This window comes from Balaenoptera acutorostrata, chromosome 3, assembly GCF_949987535.1.
Source record: "Balaenoptera acutorostrata chromosome 3, mBalAcu1.1, whole genome shotgun sequence".
Lineage (NCBI taxonomy): Eukaryota > Metazoa > Chordata > Mammalia > Artiodactyla > Balaenopteridae > Balaenoptera > Balaenoptera acutorostrata.
This window is the reverse complement of record NC_080066.1, coordinates 37,176,505-37,195,429: the sequence shown is the minus strand read 5'-3', so window position 1 is coordinate 37,195,429 and position 18,925 is coordinate 37,176,505. Positions and strand designations below refer to the sequence as shown.

Here is an 18,925-nt window from a genome sequence, read left to right as displayed (position 1 = left end):
CTGACAGCAGCACCAGCGAAGTCCTCTAGTGTCATCTTTATCCAACCCCATACTCCCCTTCAACTCGGAGAAGTTGTGAGTGACACAATGAAGCATTTCTTAGAAACAAGAACTGATGTCCATCACTGTGTGAAGGGCTCGCACGAAGGGGTAAAGGGGTATGGTGGGAGAGAATGCAGCAGCTTGGGGTCCTGGCTCCACCACACGCATGGTGTGGCCTTGGACAAGTCCCCTCCTGCCAAGCCTGCTTCCTTCTTTGAAAAGAGAAGCTGAATCACAAAATGTTGGATCTAGAAAGGACAGGGAAATTCATCTGGTGGCCTCGTATGTCACGTAGAAGGCTTTGGGCTGCAGATAACAGAAGGCCCAGCTAAAAATAGCTTACACAACAAAACTGTTTTACACCACCTAACAAGGAGTTCAGATGTTGGGCAGTTATGGGATTACATTCAGGACAGCGAGGACACAGGTTCTGTCCATCTTTCCGCTCTGCCACCCTCAGGTGTTGGCAGCTCTCCCTCACGGTGGTCAGGTTGCTGCAACAGCGCCAGGCATCCCTTTCTTGCGCAGCCATTCTGTAGGCAGAAAGCAGTCAGATGTCTCTCTTGTGTCTCTATTTTCAGAGTGGGGAAAACCTTCCCAGAAACCCCTCTCCGCATCATCCCCCAGAGACCCCCTACATCCCATTGACCAGGGGTGTGTTGCATGCTCATGACTAAACCAATCCCTGACTTGGGGAAAGGAGTGACTGCAATTGGCTGGAACCAATCAAGCATCACCCCATGGGCTGGGAAGGGCCTGGGAAGCAGGTGAGAGGAGAACGGCTTCCCAGGCCCTTCACGGTGTGTTGGGGAGGAAACACACTATGTCTGCCATGGCTCAGCTCCTCCTTTCATAGGTGGGGACTGGAGGGGGAGGGGGACTTTCTCAAGTCAAGTCACACGGGAGTTGGTGGCAGTCAGGGGTGAATGCAGTTCTGACTCTTGGGCAGGGTATTTCATCACAACCTGTTGGTTCTGGCCTAGGTGATCTCGAGTCTGGAACTAAAAATCTGATTCTCTGAAAACTTTTCTCTCTAGAGTCACCTTAAGTCCATGGCCAGCCTGGGACATAATTCTCCAGAGTTAACTCAAGCCCTTGAAGCTGGGCTCAGTAGGAGGCAGACAGGCTTCCCTGCCTTAATGAGAAGTTGCTATGGCACGGTAGTTAAAAGCTCTGAAGGCAGGCAGAGCAAGATCAGACCCCATCCCTGCCATCCCTGCCATCCCTGCCTTATCCGCTATTTGTTGAGCCCAGCGGACTACCCCGGCAGCAGCTGGCAGTAACACCTTCTGCCAGTGAGACTGTTCGTAACAGTCACCCCATCAATGATTACATCAATCCATGGCCAGCCAGGAAAATACAAACCACTCGAGATATCTCAGGCAAAGCAGTGTTGATGAGAGGAATTGGCTAAAAGGTGTTGGAAGAGCTGGAGACACAGAAGCATGACAGGGGTGTTTTCAAAGGGATCAGGAAGCTGCCAGGCCCCAGGAGGACACACACCTTGCTGCTGAGCTGCTAGAGGTGCCGCCCCTATGCTCACCGCCGGCTCCTGTTGCCACCAACCCAGCTGCAGCCACTGCCATGATGCTGCCAGAGCCAGACTGGCTTTTCCCATCCTCCTGCATTCTAACCTCTTCCGTGCCTCCATGGGCTGAACCCAACTAGAAACCAGGTGGTCAGAGGAGTAGGATGGAAAAGAAGGGACGGTGGTCCCGTTAGATCATATGTGGGACAGAAACATGTAAGATGAAGATCAACAGCATAGATCTCAGAGTCAGAGAGGCCTGGGTTGGTGTCCTTATTCTGTGACCTGGAGCAGGTCACCTCCCCTGTGTGAGTTTTAGTTTCCTCATCTATAAAATAAGAATGCTAATACTCATCTCAGAGTTCTTGTGAAGCCTCAAAAGAAACTGATCATAAGGAGCTTCAGACCAGTGGCCAACAGCTTAGAAGGGGCTAGCTCCTGCACCTACCCTGCTCCTTCCTCTCACTTCAGGGTCTTTGTACTCTGTGCTTTCTCTTACCTCTGCCTGGAATGTTCCTTCCTATATATTTTTTAATGTTATTACTTTGTAGCCCAGATAGGACATTTTTAGTTGCAAGAGACCAAAATTTAGACCCAAAGAGGCTTAATCAAAAGCAGAAGTTGTTAAAGCGGAAAAGTTCCAGCATAGTCCTGACTTCAGGTATGGCTTGATCAGGGGTTCAACCAATAACATCAACCCTCATTAACTCTGGATTGGATCATGTGCCTATCTCGAAATCAGTTTCTGTGGCTGGGGATGTGGTACATACTAAACATTCCACCCAAATAATCTGAGTTGATACTAGGGGTGACTGTGGTTTCCCAGAGGAAAATTAGGTAGCTATAAGGATGAATGGGTGCTGGGCAGGAAAAACAGCTATCCATTCATATTTCAGCTCAGGGAAAACATCCTGGTGCTCACTCTCCTCTGTTCAAGGTTAAATCATTTCCTACTGTGATACACAATCAGAGCTCCTTGTACGTCACAGCATTCATCAGCTTATAATTATACTCTGATGGAGTTGAATGATGCCTGCCTTCCACCCCAGATTATGAGCTCCATTAATAGGCAGGGGCTATTTGGCCATCACTGTAACCTCAGTGTCCAGCCCAGTGCCTACACAGGCTAGACGCTCAAAAGAGTCTGTACATGAAGGGATGAATCTGGGACCCCGGTTATTATGAGGCCCAGCCTGTTACTGTGACTTTTTCCAGCTGCACTGCTTCTTAGGCTGGAGTCTTTCCCCTCCAAAGTCTTCTATCCCCTGCAAGCAGGCTTGGGCACAGTTACACAGGACACCCCTCCCGAGAGAAGAGAATGACAGTTTCCCCATGGGATGTGGGAGGCCTGAGACCCAGAACTCAGGGCGGGTGATTCAGGCCCTCAGAAGCAACTTGATGAATCAGGAGAGAGGCCAGAGGGAAAAGGAGGGTTACTTTGCATTAAGAGCTTTAAGAGGAGTGATTCATGATCATTGCGGCTGACATTTAAAAAAGCCCCAAATACTTTTGGTAAACAGTGTGCTGCTTTGCATTTTGCCTCCCATTTATCCTGGGAATGAGCAGCCCTCAGTTGCTCTGGGTTGTATCATATTTCTCTTTCTGTTTCTCAAGCATCAGTGATGTTTGGCTCCTCAGTTTCCCGTATGTAACTTACTATCGCCAAAACTTATTTTCATGGAAGTGCTTGCACAGTAGAGACAGGTTGGGCTTTGGCGTCAGTTAGGGCACAGTGTGCAGCCTGGTTCTGCCGTCTGCTCTCTGTGTGACCTAGGACAAGTTACTTAACCTCCCTGAGCCTCCACGTTCTCTCCAATAGAGTATTGATGACAACATCAACCTCACAGGGCTTTGGGGATATTTAGACTGGGATGCTTCTTTGTAGTGCAAATTCCAGGTTTAACCAAAGCTGTGGCAGGTGGATGGAAGGGGTGGGAAGGAGCATGTGTGTCAGGCGAGGGAGGAGAACGGGGAAGCCGCAGGGCTCTGGGGTCTCCCTGCTCTATGCAGGGGTGGGTGTGAGACTGAGTCCCCAGTAGAAAGTCTGTGAACTGATGCTGGAAGGGCTCTTTGCCCAGATATAAGCTCTGCAAGACACAGGGCACAAACAGCATGCCTTCAGAGCCTAGGAGACAAAGTGAGACATTGTGCGCATGAGTGTGTGTGTGCGCACACGCGTGTGTATGTAAGGTGACCAGTCGGCCTGGTTTGCCTGGGACTGAGGGTTTCCCAGGGTGCAGGCCTTTCAGTGTTAAAACCTGGAGAGGAGAGTCTTGGGCAAACTGAGACACGGTTGGTGACCCTGTAAGTGTGTCTTTTCTCCGACTTGTGCCTGGAGCCCAGAGGAGCTTGAGCACCCTGAGGACTCCAGGGCCTCAGCTTTCACAGCATCAGGAGTCAGTGCCAGGGCCCAGCTGGTAACATGGTGTGGGGTGCCAGCAAAAGAGAGAATGGGGGGTGATCTCACTACCTCACCTCAGACCCCCCCTCAGACACTCCCAGAAGTAACTGGCTGAAACGCTGCAGGAGGCTGGAGGCCTGCATTAGTAGAGGAGGAAAGAGCCAGCAAAATGTGGGTTATTACCACCATGGTGACCAAGGTGAGGTCTGGGGAAACATGGGCCAACCCAGAACCTGGCACTTAGTGTGATTTTTGTCATTATATTTTCTAATGGGCCATGATAGTCTAGAGTACTACTTTTTTACTTTTAATCTGGTCACTTTAGAGAAATCTTTCATGTTAATGACTCTTGAATTGATTTCTGAGTATCCTGGATATAAAGCTATATTACTTGCCGTTAATGATCAGTTTTATCTCCAGTTCCAATATCTGTGCTCTAACTTCTAAGCCACATCTCATTGCACTTCTCAGACCATCTAGACAACATTGGATAATAGCAGCGATGGTTGTTGCCTTTTGTTTTATTTCTGAATCCATTAATTATGCTCTAGTTAAGTGCTTCTTGGTCTTGGGGCACTCTTTAGAGTAGACCTGCTGAGTCCCAGCCCTGGGGAGTGTTCTAGTGCTTCACTATTAAATATCTTGAAAGCTCTTAGCTGGAAATAAATATGCTTCATTGTAGTAAAGAAGCATCTTCTGTTTTTAAGAGCCTTTGTAAAGGGTGGGTATTGGGTTATTAAAGACCTGCATCAGCCCTCTTTCTAAAAAACCTGTGTCTTCATCTGTAAAATGGGGGCAGGGGTAGGGGAGTGGGAGGAGCGATAGTAAGCACTTCATGGGGCTGTTACGAGGAATACGTGAGCTCACACACGTGAAGTGCTTGTCAGAGAGCCTAACACAGGCTTGCCGGTGTCATCGCTGTCACAGGTCCCATCTCAGGGCTGTCTGGACACACTGCTCTCCTCCTCCGGGCCAGGAGACCCTGTGTTGCTCCCCTGCTCCTGCCCTGAAGGAGGGGCAGTCAACAGTGATCCTGGCCCCCAGAAACCAAGAGCTGGAGGACTTCATGGGTCCTGGCTGTGCCCCATCCAGCTGTGTGACCTTGGTGTGTCACTTGACCCCCTGTGACCTGCTTCTTGAGAAGGCTGTTCCTGGGGAAACCTGAGGCCAGTCCCACCTACCGGGGAGGTGGAGTGAGGCCAGGGACTGAACCAGGGCTGGGGCGCTGGGTCCAGGGTAGAGGGAGGCATGGATTGTTGTTATTAAATAACAACATGACCTGCAGGGCAGACCCTGTGAATTTCCCCCAAGATACCAAATTCCTCCCCCGCACTGCCCCATACTTCTCTCCCCTGCACACACCTGGACAGTGCACTTCTCAGAGGAGGTAGGCAGAACCGGCCACAGAATTTGTGGGGTCCAGTGCGACATGAAAATATGGGGCTCCTTGTTCAACACTTATTAAGAATTTTAAGATGGTCACAGCTGAGCATTAAACCGAGATTGGGACCCTTGTAAGCTTGGGGCCCTGTGATGGGGGCCTGGGATTAGGGACATTCCGCATTAGGAACTTGGGCCAAGGAACTTCCTGTGCTGTGGAAACCAACGGTGTTGCTGTGGGGCTGTGGAGGTAGAGACTGGGGCTCCCAAAGGCCATGGTTTCAGCATCACAGCAAACTGCATCTGGAGAGCTGAGGTGTCAGGACTGTGAGACGGGTCCTAGTGGCATCTGGGTCCCTGTATTCTTCCCTTCCTGTATTCTTGGGAGATGAAGCAATAAGTACCTACCCTGGCTGAACTAGTGGAGTTGGGCTCTGACCTTTACAACCAAATACCGCAACGTTAGGAATTTGGGACTTTCTCCAGTAGGTGGGAGAGGATATGACCCCCTGGTCTGGTGGGAAAGTGTGGAAGGAGCCAGGGAGCTGGCACTGGGGGCAGAGCTCCTTGTTGGGAGTGGAGGAGTCTGTCTGAGACGGCAGCAGCTAATAAGGTCATTTTGAGGAAGGGGGTCCACATTAGGTTGTCAATCCTGAGCTCCAGGAGAACCATGAGTACCAAGGTCTGGAGCCAAATAGAGGAGAGAAATGCAGGTGTACGTCTGAATTCTGGAGTGAGGGGACAGCATCTGGGGGCTTCTCTCTACTGTTCTCACCTATAGGAAGTGCTGCTGGCTCCTTACAGTTCTGGCCTAGGGGCGGATCATCCAGTCCCTCCCTTATCTGAGAAAGGCTGCAACATTCAAACACTTTACTAAAGGCTTGGGAGTACAGACAGAAATAAAGATAAGGAGGCCAGGGGCCTGGAGAGGATGATCAACAGAGGCCTTGCGTCTGGGGGTGGCTGGATCCCCCTTATCCAGGAGCAGAGGGCAGGTCCAAAGAGTTCCCCCTTCTCAATCCCTCAGCGCAGCCAGGCTCTCTGTTTTCACTTCCCCTCATCCCTTCTGGAGCTGGGGTGGGGTGAGGGGTACATACCTTTTCACCAAGCAATTCAACTTTGAGGAGTCCACCTTACAGAAGAAGATACATTCAAGGATGTTCACCGCAGCCCTGTTTGTGATATCCTAATACGTGTGTGTGTATGTGTGTGTGTGTGTGTGTGTGTAATATTTAACATAGAAACAGGTCTGGCAGCATATGGTCCAAACTGTTAACAGTAGTTACCTCTACGGAAGGAAGGGAGTGGGGAAGGAAGAGAGACTTTCCTTTGCCTCTGCACACTTTATATACTTCTGCTAAGTCTGATTTTTTTTTTTTTACTATTTTTCTAGCACGTATTAATGTGTAAATTATAAAATGTGTAATTTTAAAACAATTTAAAAATTACATTGTACAAACCTAGGGGCAGGACAGGAATAAAGACGCAGACATAGAAAATGGACTTGAGGACATAGGGAGGGGAAAGGGTGAGTTGGGATGAAGTGAGAGAATAGAATTGACATATATACACTACCAAATGTAAAATAGATAGCTAGTGGGAAGCAGCTGCATCGCATGGGGAGATCAGCTCGGTGCTTTGTGATCACTTAGAGGGGTGGGATAGGGAGGGTGGGAGGGAGTCGCAAGAGGTAGGGGATATGGGGATATATGTATATGTACAGCTGATTCACTTTGTTATACAGCAGAAACTAACACAACATTGTAAAGCAATTATACTCCAATAAAGACATTAAAAAATTACATTGTACAAGATTTTGAAAGCTAGAGAAATGAACCTGGTGAAGTCTGATGCCACAGATTTGTAGGGGTATTGAACCTCGGGGTCATTTCATTTCCTCCAGCAGTTTCTGGCAGTCTGGCGGGAGGCCTGGAGGAAAGGTGGTGTTGAAAGGACCCAGGAGGAGGTGGCGAGCTGAGACTCAGGCGCTCAGTAATTATTCTAGGCATCTGATGTCAGTTAGGCCATTTAATCCCTGAGAGGTAGATATCCTTAATCCTAGATTTACAGTAGAGGAAAGCAGCTTGGAGAGAGGATGTATGGCAGGGTTGGGATTCACACCTCAGGGTGCAGGATCTCTCCCACTTGTGGCTGCTTCAAGTCCAGTTCAATGGGGAAGGCAAGGAGAGGAGTAGAAAACTGAGTGCCAATAGCAGTCTTTGAACGCTGACTCCTAGGTGGAGGAGGAAATAAAGCCAGGAGGGAGCACCGGTTGTAAAAAGGATCAGCTTAGGTGTAAGAGGTGTGGAAACGCAGTCGGTTTGGGTTTTAGATAGAATAAAGCTGTGTGGGACCCTGCACTTTCATGTCTCTCATGAACTGGTGGAGCGGCCATGAGGACTGAGGAGTCTCCTGGGAATGGCCTGTGCTAGTGGGTGGGTGGGGGCCCAGGCTGGCCTCTGTCCCTAGGGTGACTTCTTTCCCGGCCCCACTGACCTCATGCCTGAGACCTCAGAATAAGAGCTGGGCGAGGGGACTTCCCTGGCGGTCCAGTGGTTGAGACTTCGCCTTCCAGTGCAGGGCTATGGGGGTGGGGTGGGGTGCCGGTTGGATCCCTGTTTGGGGAGCTGGGATCCCACTTGCCTCTGGCCAAGGAGCCAAAGCACAAAACAGAAGCAATATTGTAACAAATTCAATAAAGACTTTAAAAATGGTCCACATTAAAAAAAAAAAATCTTAAAGAAAACCCCAAATTGAAGTTGACCTTCAACTGCAATTCTGAGCCTGGTGGGCGTCAAGCAACTCTGCTTGGGGGAATGGATTCGGGGTGGTGGGGGAGTACGTTCTCCTGCGTGCCATGGAACTTCCAGGTACCCCCCTGGCTGGGGTGCCTCTCCTGCAGCAGGAGTGGGATTGTTCGTGAGCTCCCTGCATACCCCACAGGGTGGGATTCTTCATAGGGGCTCAGGAGTCCTGGGTGAGCCAGTGGGTGGCACATGTCAGTGAGGTTTGGGTTAGTTCTGTCATTGTGACCCCTTTTGCTTCCCCTGTTACTGAGGTCTGGGGAAACTGGGTAGAGAAGTGTTCAGGGACCTCAAGGTGCAGATTATGGCCAGGGAAGGAGGGGTGGGGTGGAACTGATGTTAGGCAGTTGAAGCTGAGATGGGGGGTGGCGGGGAGAGATTGTGACTTCCTGGAGTGTCCCAGGCTGAGTTCCAGAGTATGGATGAAAGTGAGTGGGCGGTTGTTCCTTGTGACCCCAGAAGTGGGTGGACGACTCCTACCGTTCCTGTCTGCTCCTGCTTTGTTCTTAGCCTTAGCTTTCTAAGTCTAGGGTCTCCAAGTTGCAGAGCTGGAAATCAGTTAACGCTGCTATCCAACAGTTCTCTGGCAACAGAGAGGGCAAGAGTCCAGCTCAGGACAGCAAAGGGCAGCGCAGGAGGCCAGCGAGGCGGGGCTGGGGATAAGGGTCCCCACCCCGAATTAGAGCAGGGCTCAAGGATTTCCAGGGTGATCCCAGGACACCGAGGTCCTGCCTGCGAAGGGGAGCCAAGAGGGCAGCCTGAAGCCCCTGGAGGAGGCAAGGTCAGTGCCAGGAGTCATCAAGGCTGGGCTTCTCAGTGAGGCGGGGAGGGGAGGACAGAGGGCGTGAGATAGACTTTCAAGCACTCTGAGGCGTTTTCAGAGCGTTTTCTTCACCAATTACTCTTTATTTAGAAAGAGTGCAGATTCTGCCTGGAAAAATTACGTTCGAAAACCAGCAAAACAGAGGCAGGAAACACTACAATTGATGGTAAAAATCTTTTTCTGTGTCTTTCAAGACATGTTCTTTGAGCCGCTGGTACTTTTATAAGGCAGGGAGGCACACATAAGATTATTGTTAAATGTGCTTAAACTTGATAATGTAAGTCACGTGCCGGTGGTTTGGGCCCACTCGGCTAGTAAAGAGGGCCAATAGTACAAAACTGCCCTCGGGTTACGTGGCCTTTCAGCTCTGCCGCCCTCGGGAAACTGTCCGGCGTGCACCTCCGTCCCGGAATATCCCGGCTCGAGGGGCGCCAGGCCTGTGGATCTTAGGCTCCTCTTGAAGCCCCGCAGGGAACCCGCCGCCTGAGCCCGTGCGGCAGTCTCAGCGCCGCCTCAGGGACTCCAGCCCTGAGCATGCGTCCGGGTCTTTACGGTTCCCGGGCCGGAGGCGGGAGCCGCGGCACCTCAGAGTCGTTCCAGGGCCGCGCTAGGAAAGGTGTAGATGGCGGGAGAGGAAAGGGATCTGTCGGCGCCGGGGTCTCGGGGTCTCGGCTGACCGGGAGCCGCAGGGAGGGCGGGAGAAAGGGCGGGTCCGAGGTGGGCTGCTCCGGGGTACTTGATGGACGCCCAGGAGTGCCACCCTCTAGCTGATCGTGGGAGGAGACCCAGGCACAGAGAGGCTAAGTGATTCGCTCAAGGTCACACAGCGAGCCGCTGGCGATATGTGTGGGGTGTAGTTCTGCCAGCGCGTCTCGCGTCATCACAGGCCTCGCCGGCACGGCGGACGCCTGGTTCTGCTCCCGCAAGCAAGGAGCCTTTGGGGTCTTGGGCGCCCCGTCCTTTGGTTAATAGGAGAGTAGGACGGCGTCCCCAGCTTGCCCCTAAATGTAGCTTCTTAGCATCACAGCCTCCCAGTCGCCTGTGTAGGCGGGCATGGTGCTCCAGGTCTTGGCGCGAGAGGGAACGCACAAGGAGTGCGGCCCCCGACAATGACGCCCGGACCCCACCTGCCTGGGGCCACCCGAAACAGCGGTCCTTCCACCGGCCTCTTTAATGGCTCAGAGATAGTGACCGTTATCTCTAATTATCTATTAGTCATGCAGCTGCTAGGTTACGGGTGGTCGCAGGCCCGAGGTCAGAGCCCACCGGCCCCGGGGTGGCTGTGTGTGGCCTTGGGCAAGTCTTTCTCTCCCAGCCGGGCAGCGCGCCCCTCACATTGTGGCCGCGCTAGCTCAGTGGTGGGAGGGGCCGGGAGGAGGTGGCGGGCGCCCCAGCTGCTTTGCATTGACGCCAGCACCCGCTGGAGGTCACCGCTGGGGGCTGGGCGCGGCGTGCTGCCGGGAAGACCCGGCCCGGGAAACGGAGCCGGAGCCGGAGCCGCTCTGCCCGCAGCTCTCGGGTGAGCGCCGCCGCTTCAGCGCTTCTCGACGGCACGGCTTCAGATCCGACTGGAGCCGAGGTCTGTCCTTCCCTACCCGGGCGGACGCGGCCCTGCCGCCCCGACCGGCTTCCTCCGGCCCCTACCCCTCAACGGCGAAAGATCTAGGCTAGCTTTCTCTGCCACCAGCCCTCGGACCAGGAGCATTTATTCGCAGGGCGGCAGGCGGAGCGGCGTTGGTGCCGGAGCCTCGAGAGTCGGCGGCTGTAGCGCCGCGGAGCGGGAACGGGGCCGTGAGCGGGCGCAGCAGGGAGCTCACCTCCCTCGGGGGTCGCGCCGCCCCACTGCGAGGGCGGCGTCGCTCGCGCGGCGCGGACTCGCCTGCTTTCGGGTTGGGAGAGCTCAAATCTCCTCCCCCAAATTCCCCGGAAGCGCGGCGCGGCCGAGGCGAGCACGGCGATGTGAGGGAAGCGTCCAGCGGCTCCCGCGTCATGAAGGGCATGTTCGGAGGGGCGGCCGCGGTGCGCTGCCCGCCCCACCGCCCCCTCCCCACCGCCGCAGCCGCTGCGCCCGCACCGCGATAAAAGGGGCGGCCGCACTTCCTGGCGCGAGACCTGCGCTCGCCGCCGCCCGCCAGCCCGCCCGCCCAGGCGGCGATGACAGGGCGGTCGCGGCGGCCGCGAGGCGCCGGGCTGGCCGTTTACTGACCGTTTCGCGGCTGCCCGCCAGCGTGTCGGCGGCGCCGCCGCCAGCATGGGCTGTGCCCAGAGCATCCACGCTTCCGAGAGCCGGGAGGTGTACCACGGCGGCAACGAGGCCGAGGACGCGCCGGGCCCCACGGCGCCGCCGTTTCAGCCCGGCGGGCCGCGCCTCCCACCCGGCCAGACGACGGCCGCCTCGGCCCGGTTCTGCGGCTCCAGCCTCGTGGAGTCCGAGCCAAGCGGCGGCAGCGGCAACGGCAACACGGTAAGGAGTGCCGGGCGGGCGGGGGCTTCGAGGCTTCGGCCCGCGGTGAAACTCGGGCCCCGCGGCGCGGCAGCTTCTCCGCAGGGACTGGCGGGGCTCCCTCCCGGGCCTCGGTGCCCTGTCGCCCGGCTTTGGATGACTTTGACGGACGCCACCGGACCGTCTTGCCAGGGTAGCGACCCGAGGCGCACCAACCGTGGTCCTGGGGACTCTGCTTAGTAGAGTTGTGCTTAGGACGCTTTCGGAGCCGTGGCGTCGGTTCCTGGGACACATCCGACCCGATGTGTCGAGCAGGAGGGACCGCTGTGAACTTGACCCAGGCGCTTGAATCCATTACCTACCAAACATCGGGTACAGAGGAACCCCTCCCCCCCCCCCGCCAGGATGCTCTGGCGGGACCCTGAACTTTAAATCAGTGTGAACTTTGTTCTTTTGGTTCTCGTGGTGGAAAGGGAAGGTCGGCTAGCACTGTGAAGCCGGGGTACTGGACCCTACCACCGTGTTGCGTTTTCCCTGTGTCAGCTTTGCACAAGCATGCAGTTGCAGTTTTCCATTTTCTTTGGGACTATTAAAATGTAATCTGGAACATCAGCTTTGCTTCACTGCACATGTATTTGAGGTTCACGTTTATTAGCATGCATGTTGTACTTGAAGCATATGTAATTAGAAAATAGTATCAGAAACGCGATTTTTGAAGCATTCAGCAGAACAAAGTTAATTTTTTATTAAGCAGTCTTACTGGGACAGTTTGTGAAGTAAGCCTTTCTTCATCCTCCCCTGGAAAATTACCCCAAGCAACTAGGAGGGGGAAGAAAAACCCAGATATGAAAACTCTGTCTTTGAAGAAATTAGGAGATGTCTGAAACCCCAAACCAGAAAATAAGTGGAAAGGGTTTTTGAAAGATTGGACCAGGAGTATGAGAGGTGGTAGACAGAAGACACTTGCAGCTGCAAACCTTAGGAAAAGAAAACTCAAGTAGCAAATAGTACTTTCCAAGGTGAGGGATGCACCCTGGGGTTCAAAACCAAAATGTTTGGTTTGAAATGGTGGAAATGAGTGTACAGGCTGGTGTCAGAAGCTTCACCGGATCCAGTTTGATACCAAGATGCAGAGGAGCATGGAACTGAAGGAGGACTTAACGCAAGTAACGTTTGTGGGGAGCAAGCTGAGCTGTTGCGACAGGAAGGAGAGGACTCTGCACTGTGAACAGCCCTCACAGCTGCCTGTCTCTTTGGCTGGAGAGAGAGACTCTGAGAAGCTCAGGAATACCCTCCCCCACTCTGTGTGTCCACGTATACTATCCCTCCAGAAAAAGAAAGAACACTCCCGTTCCCCTGAACATTGCTCTGGCTCTTCTCCCAAGTGAGTCTTCTTCAAATAACTAGTCTAGAATAAACCGCCTTCAAAAATGAGTAATCAAAAATGGACTAGTTCAGGATCTAGTCAAACATAATTACTTAAAAGAAGATGAAGAAACATGAAAAAACAAAAAGATGATGATGACCAACACTCACTAGAAAAATACTGGCACAGAACAAGTGAAAATTATGATGAAATATTTCACAAATTAAAGAAAAAAGTCAGTTTACCGCTGTGAAGAGCTGGAGCACAAATCAGAAATACAGGAGCTCAGGGAAGAAATGGCAAGTAGTAGGCAAAAAACCCTAAGTTCAAGAAAGCAAGTGAAGGGAAAAATAAAACCCATCAAAGAAATGAAGGCAAGTTAAAAGTTAACCAAGACAGTGTATAGAAAACAGAAAAGGAGTAAGTGAGCGAAGTGAAAACAAATAGTTTTGACATATGAATGAAAAGTACAAAAATTCCCTGAAGAAGGAAACAAATAATAGACAAAATAAAAATTTAAAGGTTTCCAGAAAGGAGAACTTGAATCTACAGTTTGGAAGGACGCACTGTATACCCAGGAAAAATTAACATAGAACCGTCAGCCTTGCAGTATATCCCAGTAAAATTATTGGACTTCAAATGTAAAGAATTACTTGGACGGCCAGGCCAAAAGATCAACTAACTTATAAAAGGGGAAATTTTGTCTGTTCCTTATCATCAATCAACATGGGAGAAGACTGACAAAATCCTTGAGTAAGATTGACCCAAGGATTTTATATTCATTGAAATTGTATTTTTTTAAAAAACAAGTTTTTAAATATAAGAACTTGAGAAAGAATATCCCCATGAACTCTTCTTGAGGAATCTAGTGAAAGACAAACTTCAGTCCACCAAGCGGTAACTGGAAAAACTCCACCAAAAGAACTGTTACAAGCATTGAGTCTGTTTACCTGTAGGTTAAAACAAATTTGGAGGTGAGTGTAATGGAACAGAATGTGACGGTTATATGACCTGACAATATGAAATTATCTAACTAACCAAATTTGAGAGGAGAAGAGGAAAGAAGATGGTGGTAAATTTAGAATATTCTTTTCTCATCTTTAATAGGTAGGGTTCAAAGGGCATCGTTTAAAGCTAACAGACAAACTACTGGAGGTGTAGGTATATTTAAGAGTATAAAGTTAAACAGGATGTAGTATGATGGACTAAAATAGGACAGTGGAGGGATGGTGCAAGAGAAGAAAATATCTTAATTTTATCATTTCTCATGGGGGATTAAATAGATACTGTCTAAGGAAATAAAGGCTTTCAGGTATTAATAAAAGTAACCATTAGATTAAAAAATAAACCATCTTAAATATCAAAATGTACACACAAAGGAAAATGAACAGTCTCTACAAAGGATAACAAAAATAATTGATAGAACTAAGGCCACTATCTGTCATATCAGTAAATATAAATGGAAATTGGAGGTCATCAGCTTGGTCATCAGGAAGTCGAATCACATACTCCACTAATATGGTTCCCTAACAGAAGAGGCACTGTGGGAGGGACACAGCAGGACACTCCAGAGAAACCACAAAAATGCTCCCTCCGTAAGAGAAAAAGCTTTAAAAATCCATCAGGCTCCTAGAGTGAGAAATCGTCTAATAGAACCAGTCATGTGAGACCTTCTCTCTGGTCCTTTCTTATGCTCCCTGCCTCAGAAACAGCAGCTGGCAGGTAGGGGAGGAAGTGAGGAGGAGAGAAGCAGCACCTGCTTCCCCAAAGGTGTGCTACCCCGCAACTGGCCCTGCTGGTGGAGAGAGAATCTTCAGATGAAAACTGAAGTGCTGTTAAGCTACTGGACTGATCGTTTTCTTTTTAAAGTACCTAAACTCTTTTTGAAAGTTAATGCAGTTAATGCATAATTCATAAGTGTACAACTCGATGAATTCTTGTACATGTAACCAGCATTCAGATCAAGAAGTAGAATATTCCAGGAACCTATAAGGCTTCCTGATACTCTCTTTCAGTTACCTACTAGGCTACCCCCACCCCCGCCAAAATATACTGTAGATTAGTTTTGCCTGATTTGAACTTTATGTAAATGAAGTAGACTGATCACTTTTAATTACTAAATTGAGGCTCTATTTGTGACTTAATGAGTGTACTGGGTTGAAGTGTCCTCTCAAAATTAATGTCCACTGGAACCTCAGAATGTGACTTATTTGGAAATAGTCTTTGCAGATGTAATTAGTTAAGACAAGGTCATACTGGATTAGGCTGGGCCCTAAGTCCAGTGACTGTTGTCCTTATAAGAAGTTCATGCCATGGCAGAGGCAGAGATGGGAGTGATGGAGCTACAAGCCAAGGAAAGCCAAGCATTCCCGGCAACCACCAGAAGCTGGGAGACAGGCGTGAAATAGCTTCTCCCTCAGATCCTACAGAAGGAAGCAACCCTGCCTACACCTTGATTTTGGACTTCTGGCCTCCTGAACTGTGAGAGAATAACTTTCTATTGTTTTAAACCACCTAGTTTGTGGTAATTTGTTACAGCAGCCCTAGGAAGCTAATAAAATGCAACTCTAGGACTTAGTATTAAGAAAGAGAGTGCAGAAAATTTATGAGACTTGTCCTCGTTTTAGGAGTGGAGGGAGCACTACTTCCATTAAACAGCTTTAAAGCCGGAAAATGACTTAAAGACACTTTTGTTTACCCTGCAAGAGCCTTGCATATTCAACGTACCAATTATAGAAGCAAACTCTTGGCTCACTGGAATATCAGACTCTCAAATGTTCACCTTCCAGAAGGGCAGTGGAGATAAGACTTCCCCCAGATTTATTTCATGCATTGCATTCACTACCAAGCTCTTTATTCTGAGTCCCATGTTCCCAAGCACATTCACCTCTGGAAGTGGGTTCTGTGAGAAGTTCTTCAGGGATTCCTAATGGGGCCCTGTCTTCAGACCCACCACAGGTCACAAGTCCCCAAGTTCACATGCCCTCACTGCCGTGTAGTACATAAAGCTAATCCAAGTTAAAAGGTCATAAAAACAAAACCACGTATTCAAACTTTTTGTTCTCTCCTGTTAAAAGTCTTCAGACCACCTATGGTTTGGTGGGTTAAGCCAGCCCCATGGACCTGCCCCACAGTGTCATTCTCTTGGAAAGTCTTCAGTGTGCTAGGAATCTGTATGTTTCCTCAAGTCCTCAGCTATCTGTTTACTGAAAACTATTTAGGAAAAATTAACATATAATAGGTGAAACTAGCTACTTACAGAAGTCGTCTGCCCTAATTTCAGTTTCTGAGGGTAATTCATGAATATAGTTTCATGTTTTAGATTTATTCCTTATCACTGCCATGTATGTTTGATACCTTATCTAATACTTTTTCTAATAACGCTTTTTAAAATAATTAATTAATTAATTAAATTTTTGGCTGCTTTGGGTCTTTGTTGCTGCACGTGGGCTTTCCTCTAGTTGCAGCGAGCGGGGGCTACTCTTCCTTGCAGTGCGCAGGCTTCTCATTGCGGTGGCCTCTCTTGTTGCAGAGCATAGGCTCTAGGTGTGTGGGCTTCAGTAGTTGTGGCTCACGGGCTCTAGAACGCAGGCTCAATAGTTGTGGCACACGGGCTTAGTTGCTCCGCAGCATGTGGGTTCTTCCCGGACCAGGTCTTGAACCCGTGACCCCTGCATTGGCAGGCAGATTCTTAACCACTGTCCCACCAGGGAAGCCCTCTAATAACTTTTTACTGGGAAAATTTTAAATCAGCATGATAAAATTCAAGTTTCATTTAGCTTGATACGTAAAGATTTTGAGTATATATAGATATACATTCAAAATTTATTATTAATCTCCAAAATAGTTTTGCTGTTATTTGTTATTGGTCTTACAAATTTTTCTACAAAATCAGGTGGTCATATCCTAACATTTTTATATGAGAATTGTGCCTTTGATTGAACTAGAGAAGGCGTACTTCCAGTTTTTTGTATATCATGCTTTCTTTTGAGATTCAATTATGTGTGCTCAAAACCAGTGCTGTTTTTCACTTATTATATGTTATAATTTAATGGCAAACAATTTTTCAAAAGGAGGTCAGGCACTTTCTATGATATCTAAACAAAATGTTGACAATAGCAGTTGACCTGGGGAGCCAAAATACCCAGAGTAGCAACAAGACAAGAATCTAATCAAGCAGAACTCTTGAGTATTTGGCTAATTGAGAGGACACTGAACTGTAACAAAATTAAAGATTGGATCATTTCTTTGGAGACCTTTGAGAGAGAGGTAGAATAGCCATTCAGCTGGAAAGATCTCACAGTGAAATTGGAAAGAGAACAGAATGATATAATATAAGCCTATCAGGAAACCTAGTCAATCTTGATTTTACTCTAACAACTGGGTTTTATTCTTCTCTTTTTTTCCTTAGGTATTTCCTTTAGGAACATTTATTATGAAAACATGGGGAAATGTTGGGGATTATAGTTATTTAGTAATTGAATTCAGAATTCAGTAATTCATTCAGCAGTTACTGAGCACTGTACTTTCTTAGGTTCCAGTTTTATGAAAGTGAATAGAACTCAGAAGCCAGTCTGGTAGGGGAGACAAGTGCATATAATCCCACTGTGATGAAGATAAACCCAGGATGCCTTGGAAACACATAGGTGTGGCAGCTCATCCAGATAAGGGTTGGGGCCAGAGGCATAGGTAGAGCTTCTCCATGATTGGGTTTAGAAAGATGAGGAGGAATTAAGAGGAGAAGAGGAAGAAAGCAGGAGTGTGCCACACTGAATGAGTGACATGGCCACGGCAAGCGACATGGGCTTTCAAGGAGTTCTAAGTGGTTGGGGCAGCTGAAGCTTAGGCTTCAAGCACTGCAGGAGCCTTGAATGCCATATCAGAGAGTCCAGGCTTTATGTAGGGCAATGTGGAGCCCCTGAAGGATTTTACATGTACTATATTTATGGGTCATATATTTCACTCCTTTTGAAACGTAACATTCTGATGTTTTTCTGCTTTGGATTAACATGCATTCCTCACCCCCTCCCAACACCGACAGTATACAGTTCATCTGTTAAATTCAGTTAGTGATGACAGAAGGAAGATAGAACTGACTTTTTTGTCTTGCTGTTTACACCGTTAGTACAAGAGACTGTTTAAGTGTAATGTGAAATGAGCAGAAAGATATTTTGAAATGTTTTGTGTTAGTTCTTTATGTATTTTTGTACATCCTGTAAAAATAGTCATTCCCTATATGTTTTCAGGCACTTGTGAAACTTTAGGGGTATGAATTCCTTTTTAGGACTTGTGTGGATGTATTCTCATTATTAATTATTACTGAAGTGAAGAGGAAATGATATCAGCAGATGTGTGGAGCTTTTATTCGCACTGAATACACTATTCATTTAGACAAAAGGATCATTTCTCAATTCAAATCGGAATATTCTAATTTAAGGCCTAAATCAGTTGTGTCATAATCTCTATGGAAACAAAGCTTTCTACTGTGTAGTAATTGCATAAATAACTCATTTCCCCTGGTAGATACACAAATTGTAGATGCATATGCTTCTTTTTCCATTCTGTCAAGAACTCTCTTAAAATAGAAGAGACTTCAGCCAATGATATTTGTTTATATGTTTTATATATAACTTTAAACTTTATATAAAGTTTAAAATAACTTCAAATTTCCTGCTTACATGCATTTTTGTAGAATTGTTAAGACTTAAAAATTGTTGATGAGCTCACTTTCCTTTCCTGGTTGAAATTCTGATGCAGAGGATTGAATTATCCTTCTTAGTTCTTAGCATATTAACGTCATCTGCCTGTGCAAGGCTCTCTCCAGTTGGGTTGTCTAGTTTTGTCTCACTGATCTTCAGGCATTCATTATATATTATGGGTATGAGTCCTTTGTTGGTTATATGTTTTGCAAATACATTCTCCCATTCTGTGACTTACCTTTTTAGTGCCTGACTAGGGTCTTTTGATGAACAAAATTCTTAACTTATTAAGAATTAATTAATTAATTCTTAATTCTAATTTATCAATCTTTTCCTTTATGGTTATTGCTTTTTGTGTTTAAAAATCCTTGCCTACTTCCCAAGGTTCCTCTTTTTTTTTGTTGTTTGGTTTATTTATATCTGGTTCTCCACTTCCTCC

At 48.4% G+C, this 18,925-nt stretch overlaps 1 protein-coding gene across 5 annotated transcripts in view; it reads left to right on the top strand.

Moving 5' to 3' along the window:
• The window catches only part of PDE8A (phosphodiesterase 8A), a 155,489-nt gene that overhangs the window by 35,246 nt on the left and 101,318 nt on the right, over positions 1–18,925 (top strand). Inside the window, exon 1 of one of the 5 annotated variants that reach the window (XM_028161943.2) lies at positions 10,494–11,442. The exons of 3 other annotated variants lie outside the window; for them this stretch is intronic. In XM_028161943.2, coding sequence (XP_028017744.2) covers positions 11,230–11,442 — 213 coding nt within the window. In that variant the 5' untranslated portion in view covers positions 10,494–11,229. Of the gene's footprint in view, positions 1–10,493; positions 11,443–18,925 lie in introns of those variants that run through there. One more of the 5 variants, XM_007194278.2, reaches the window with a different exon arrangement.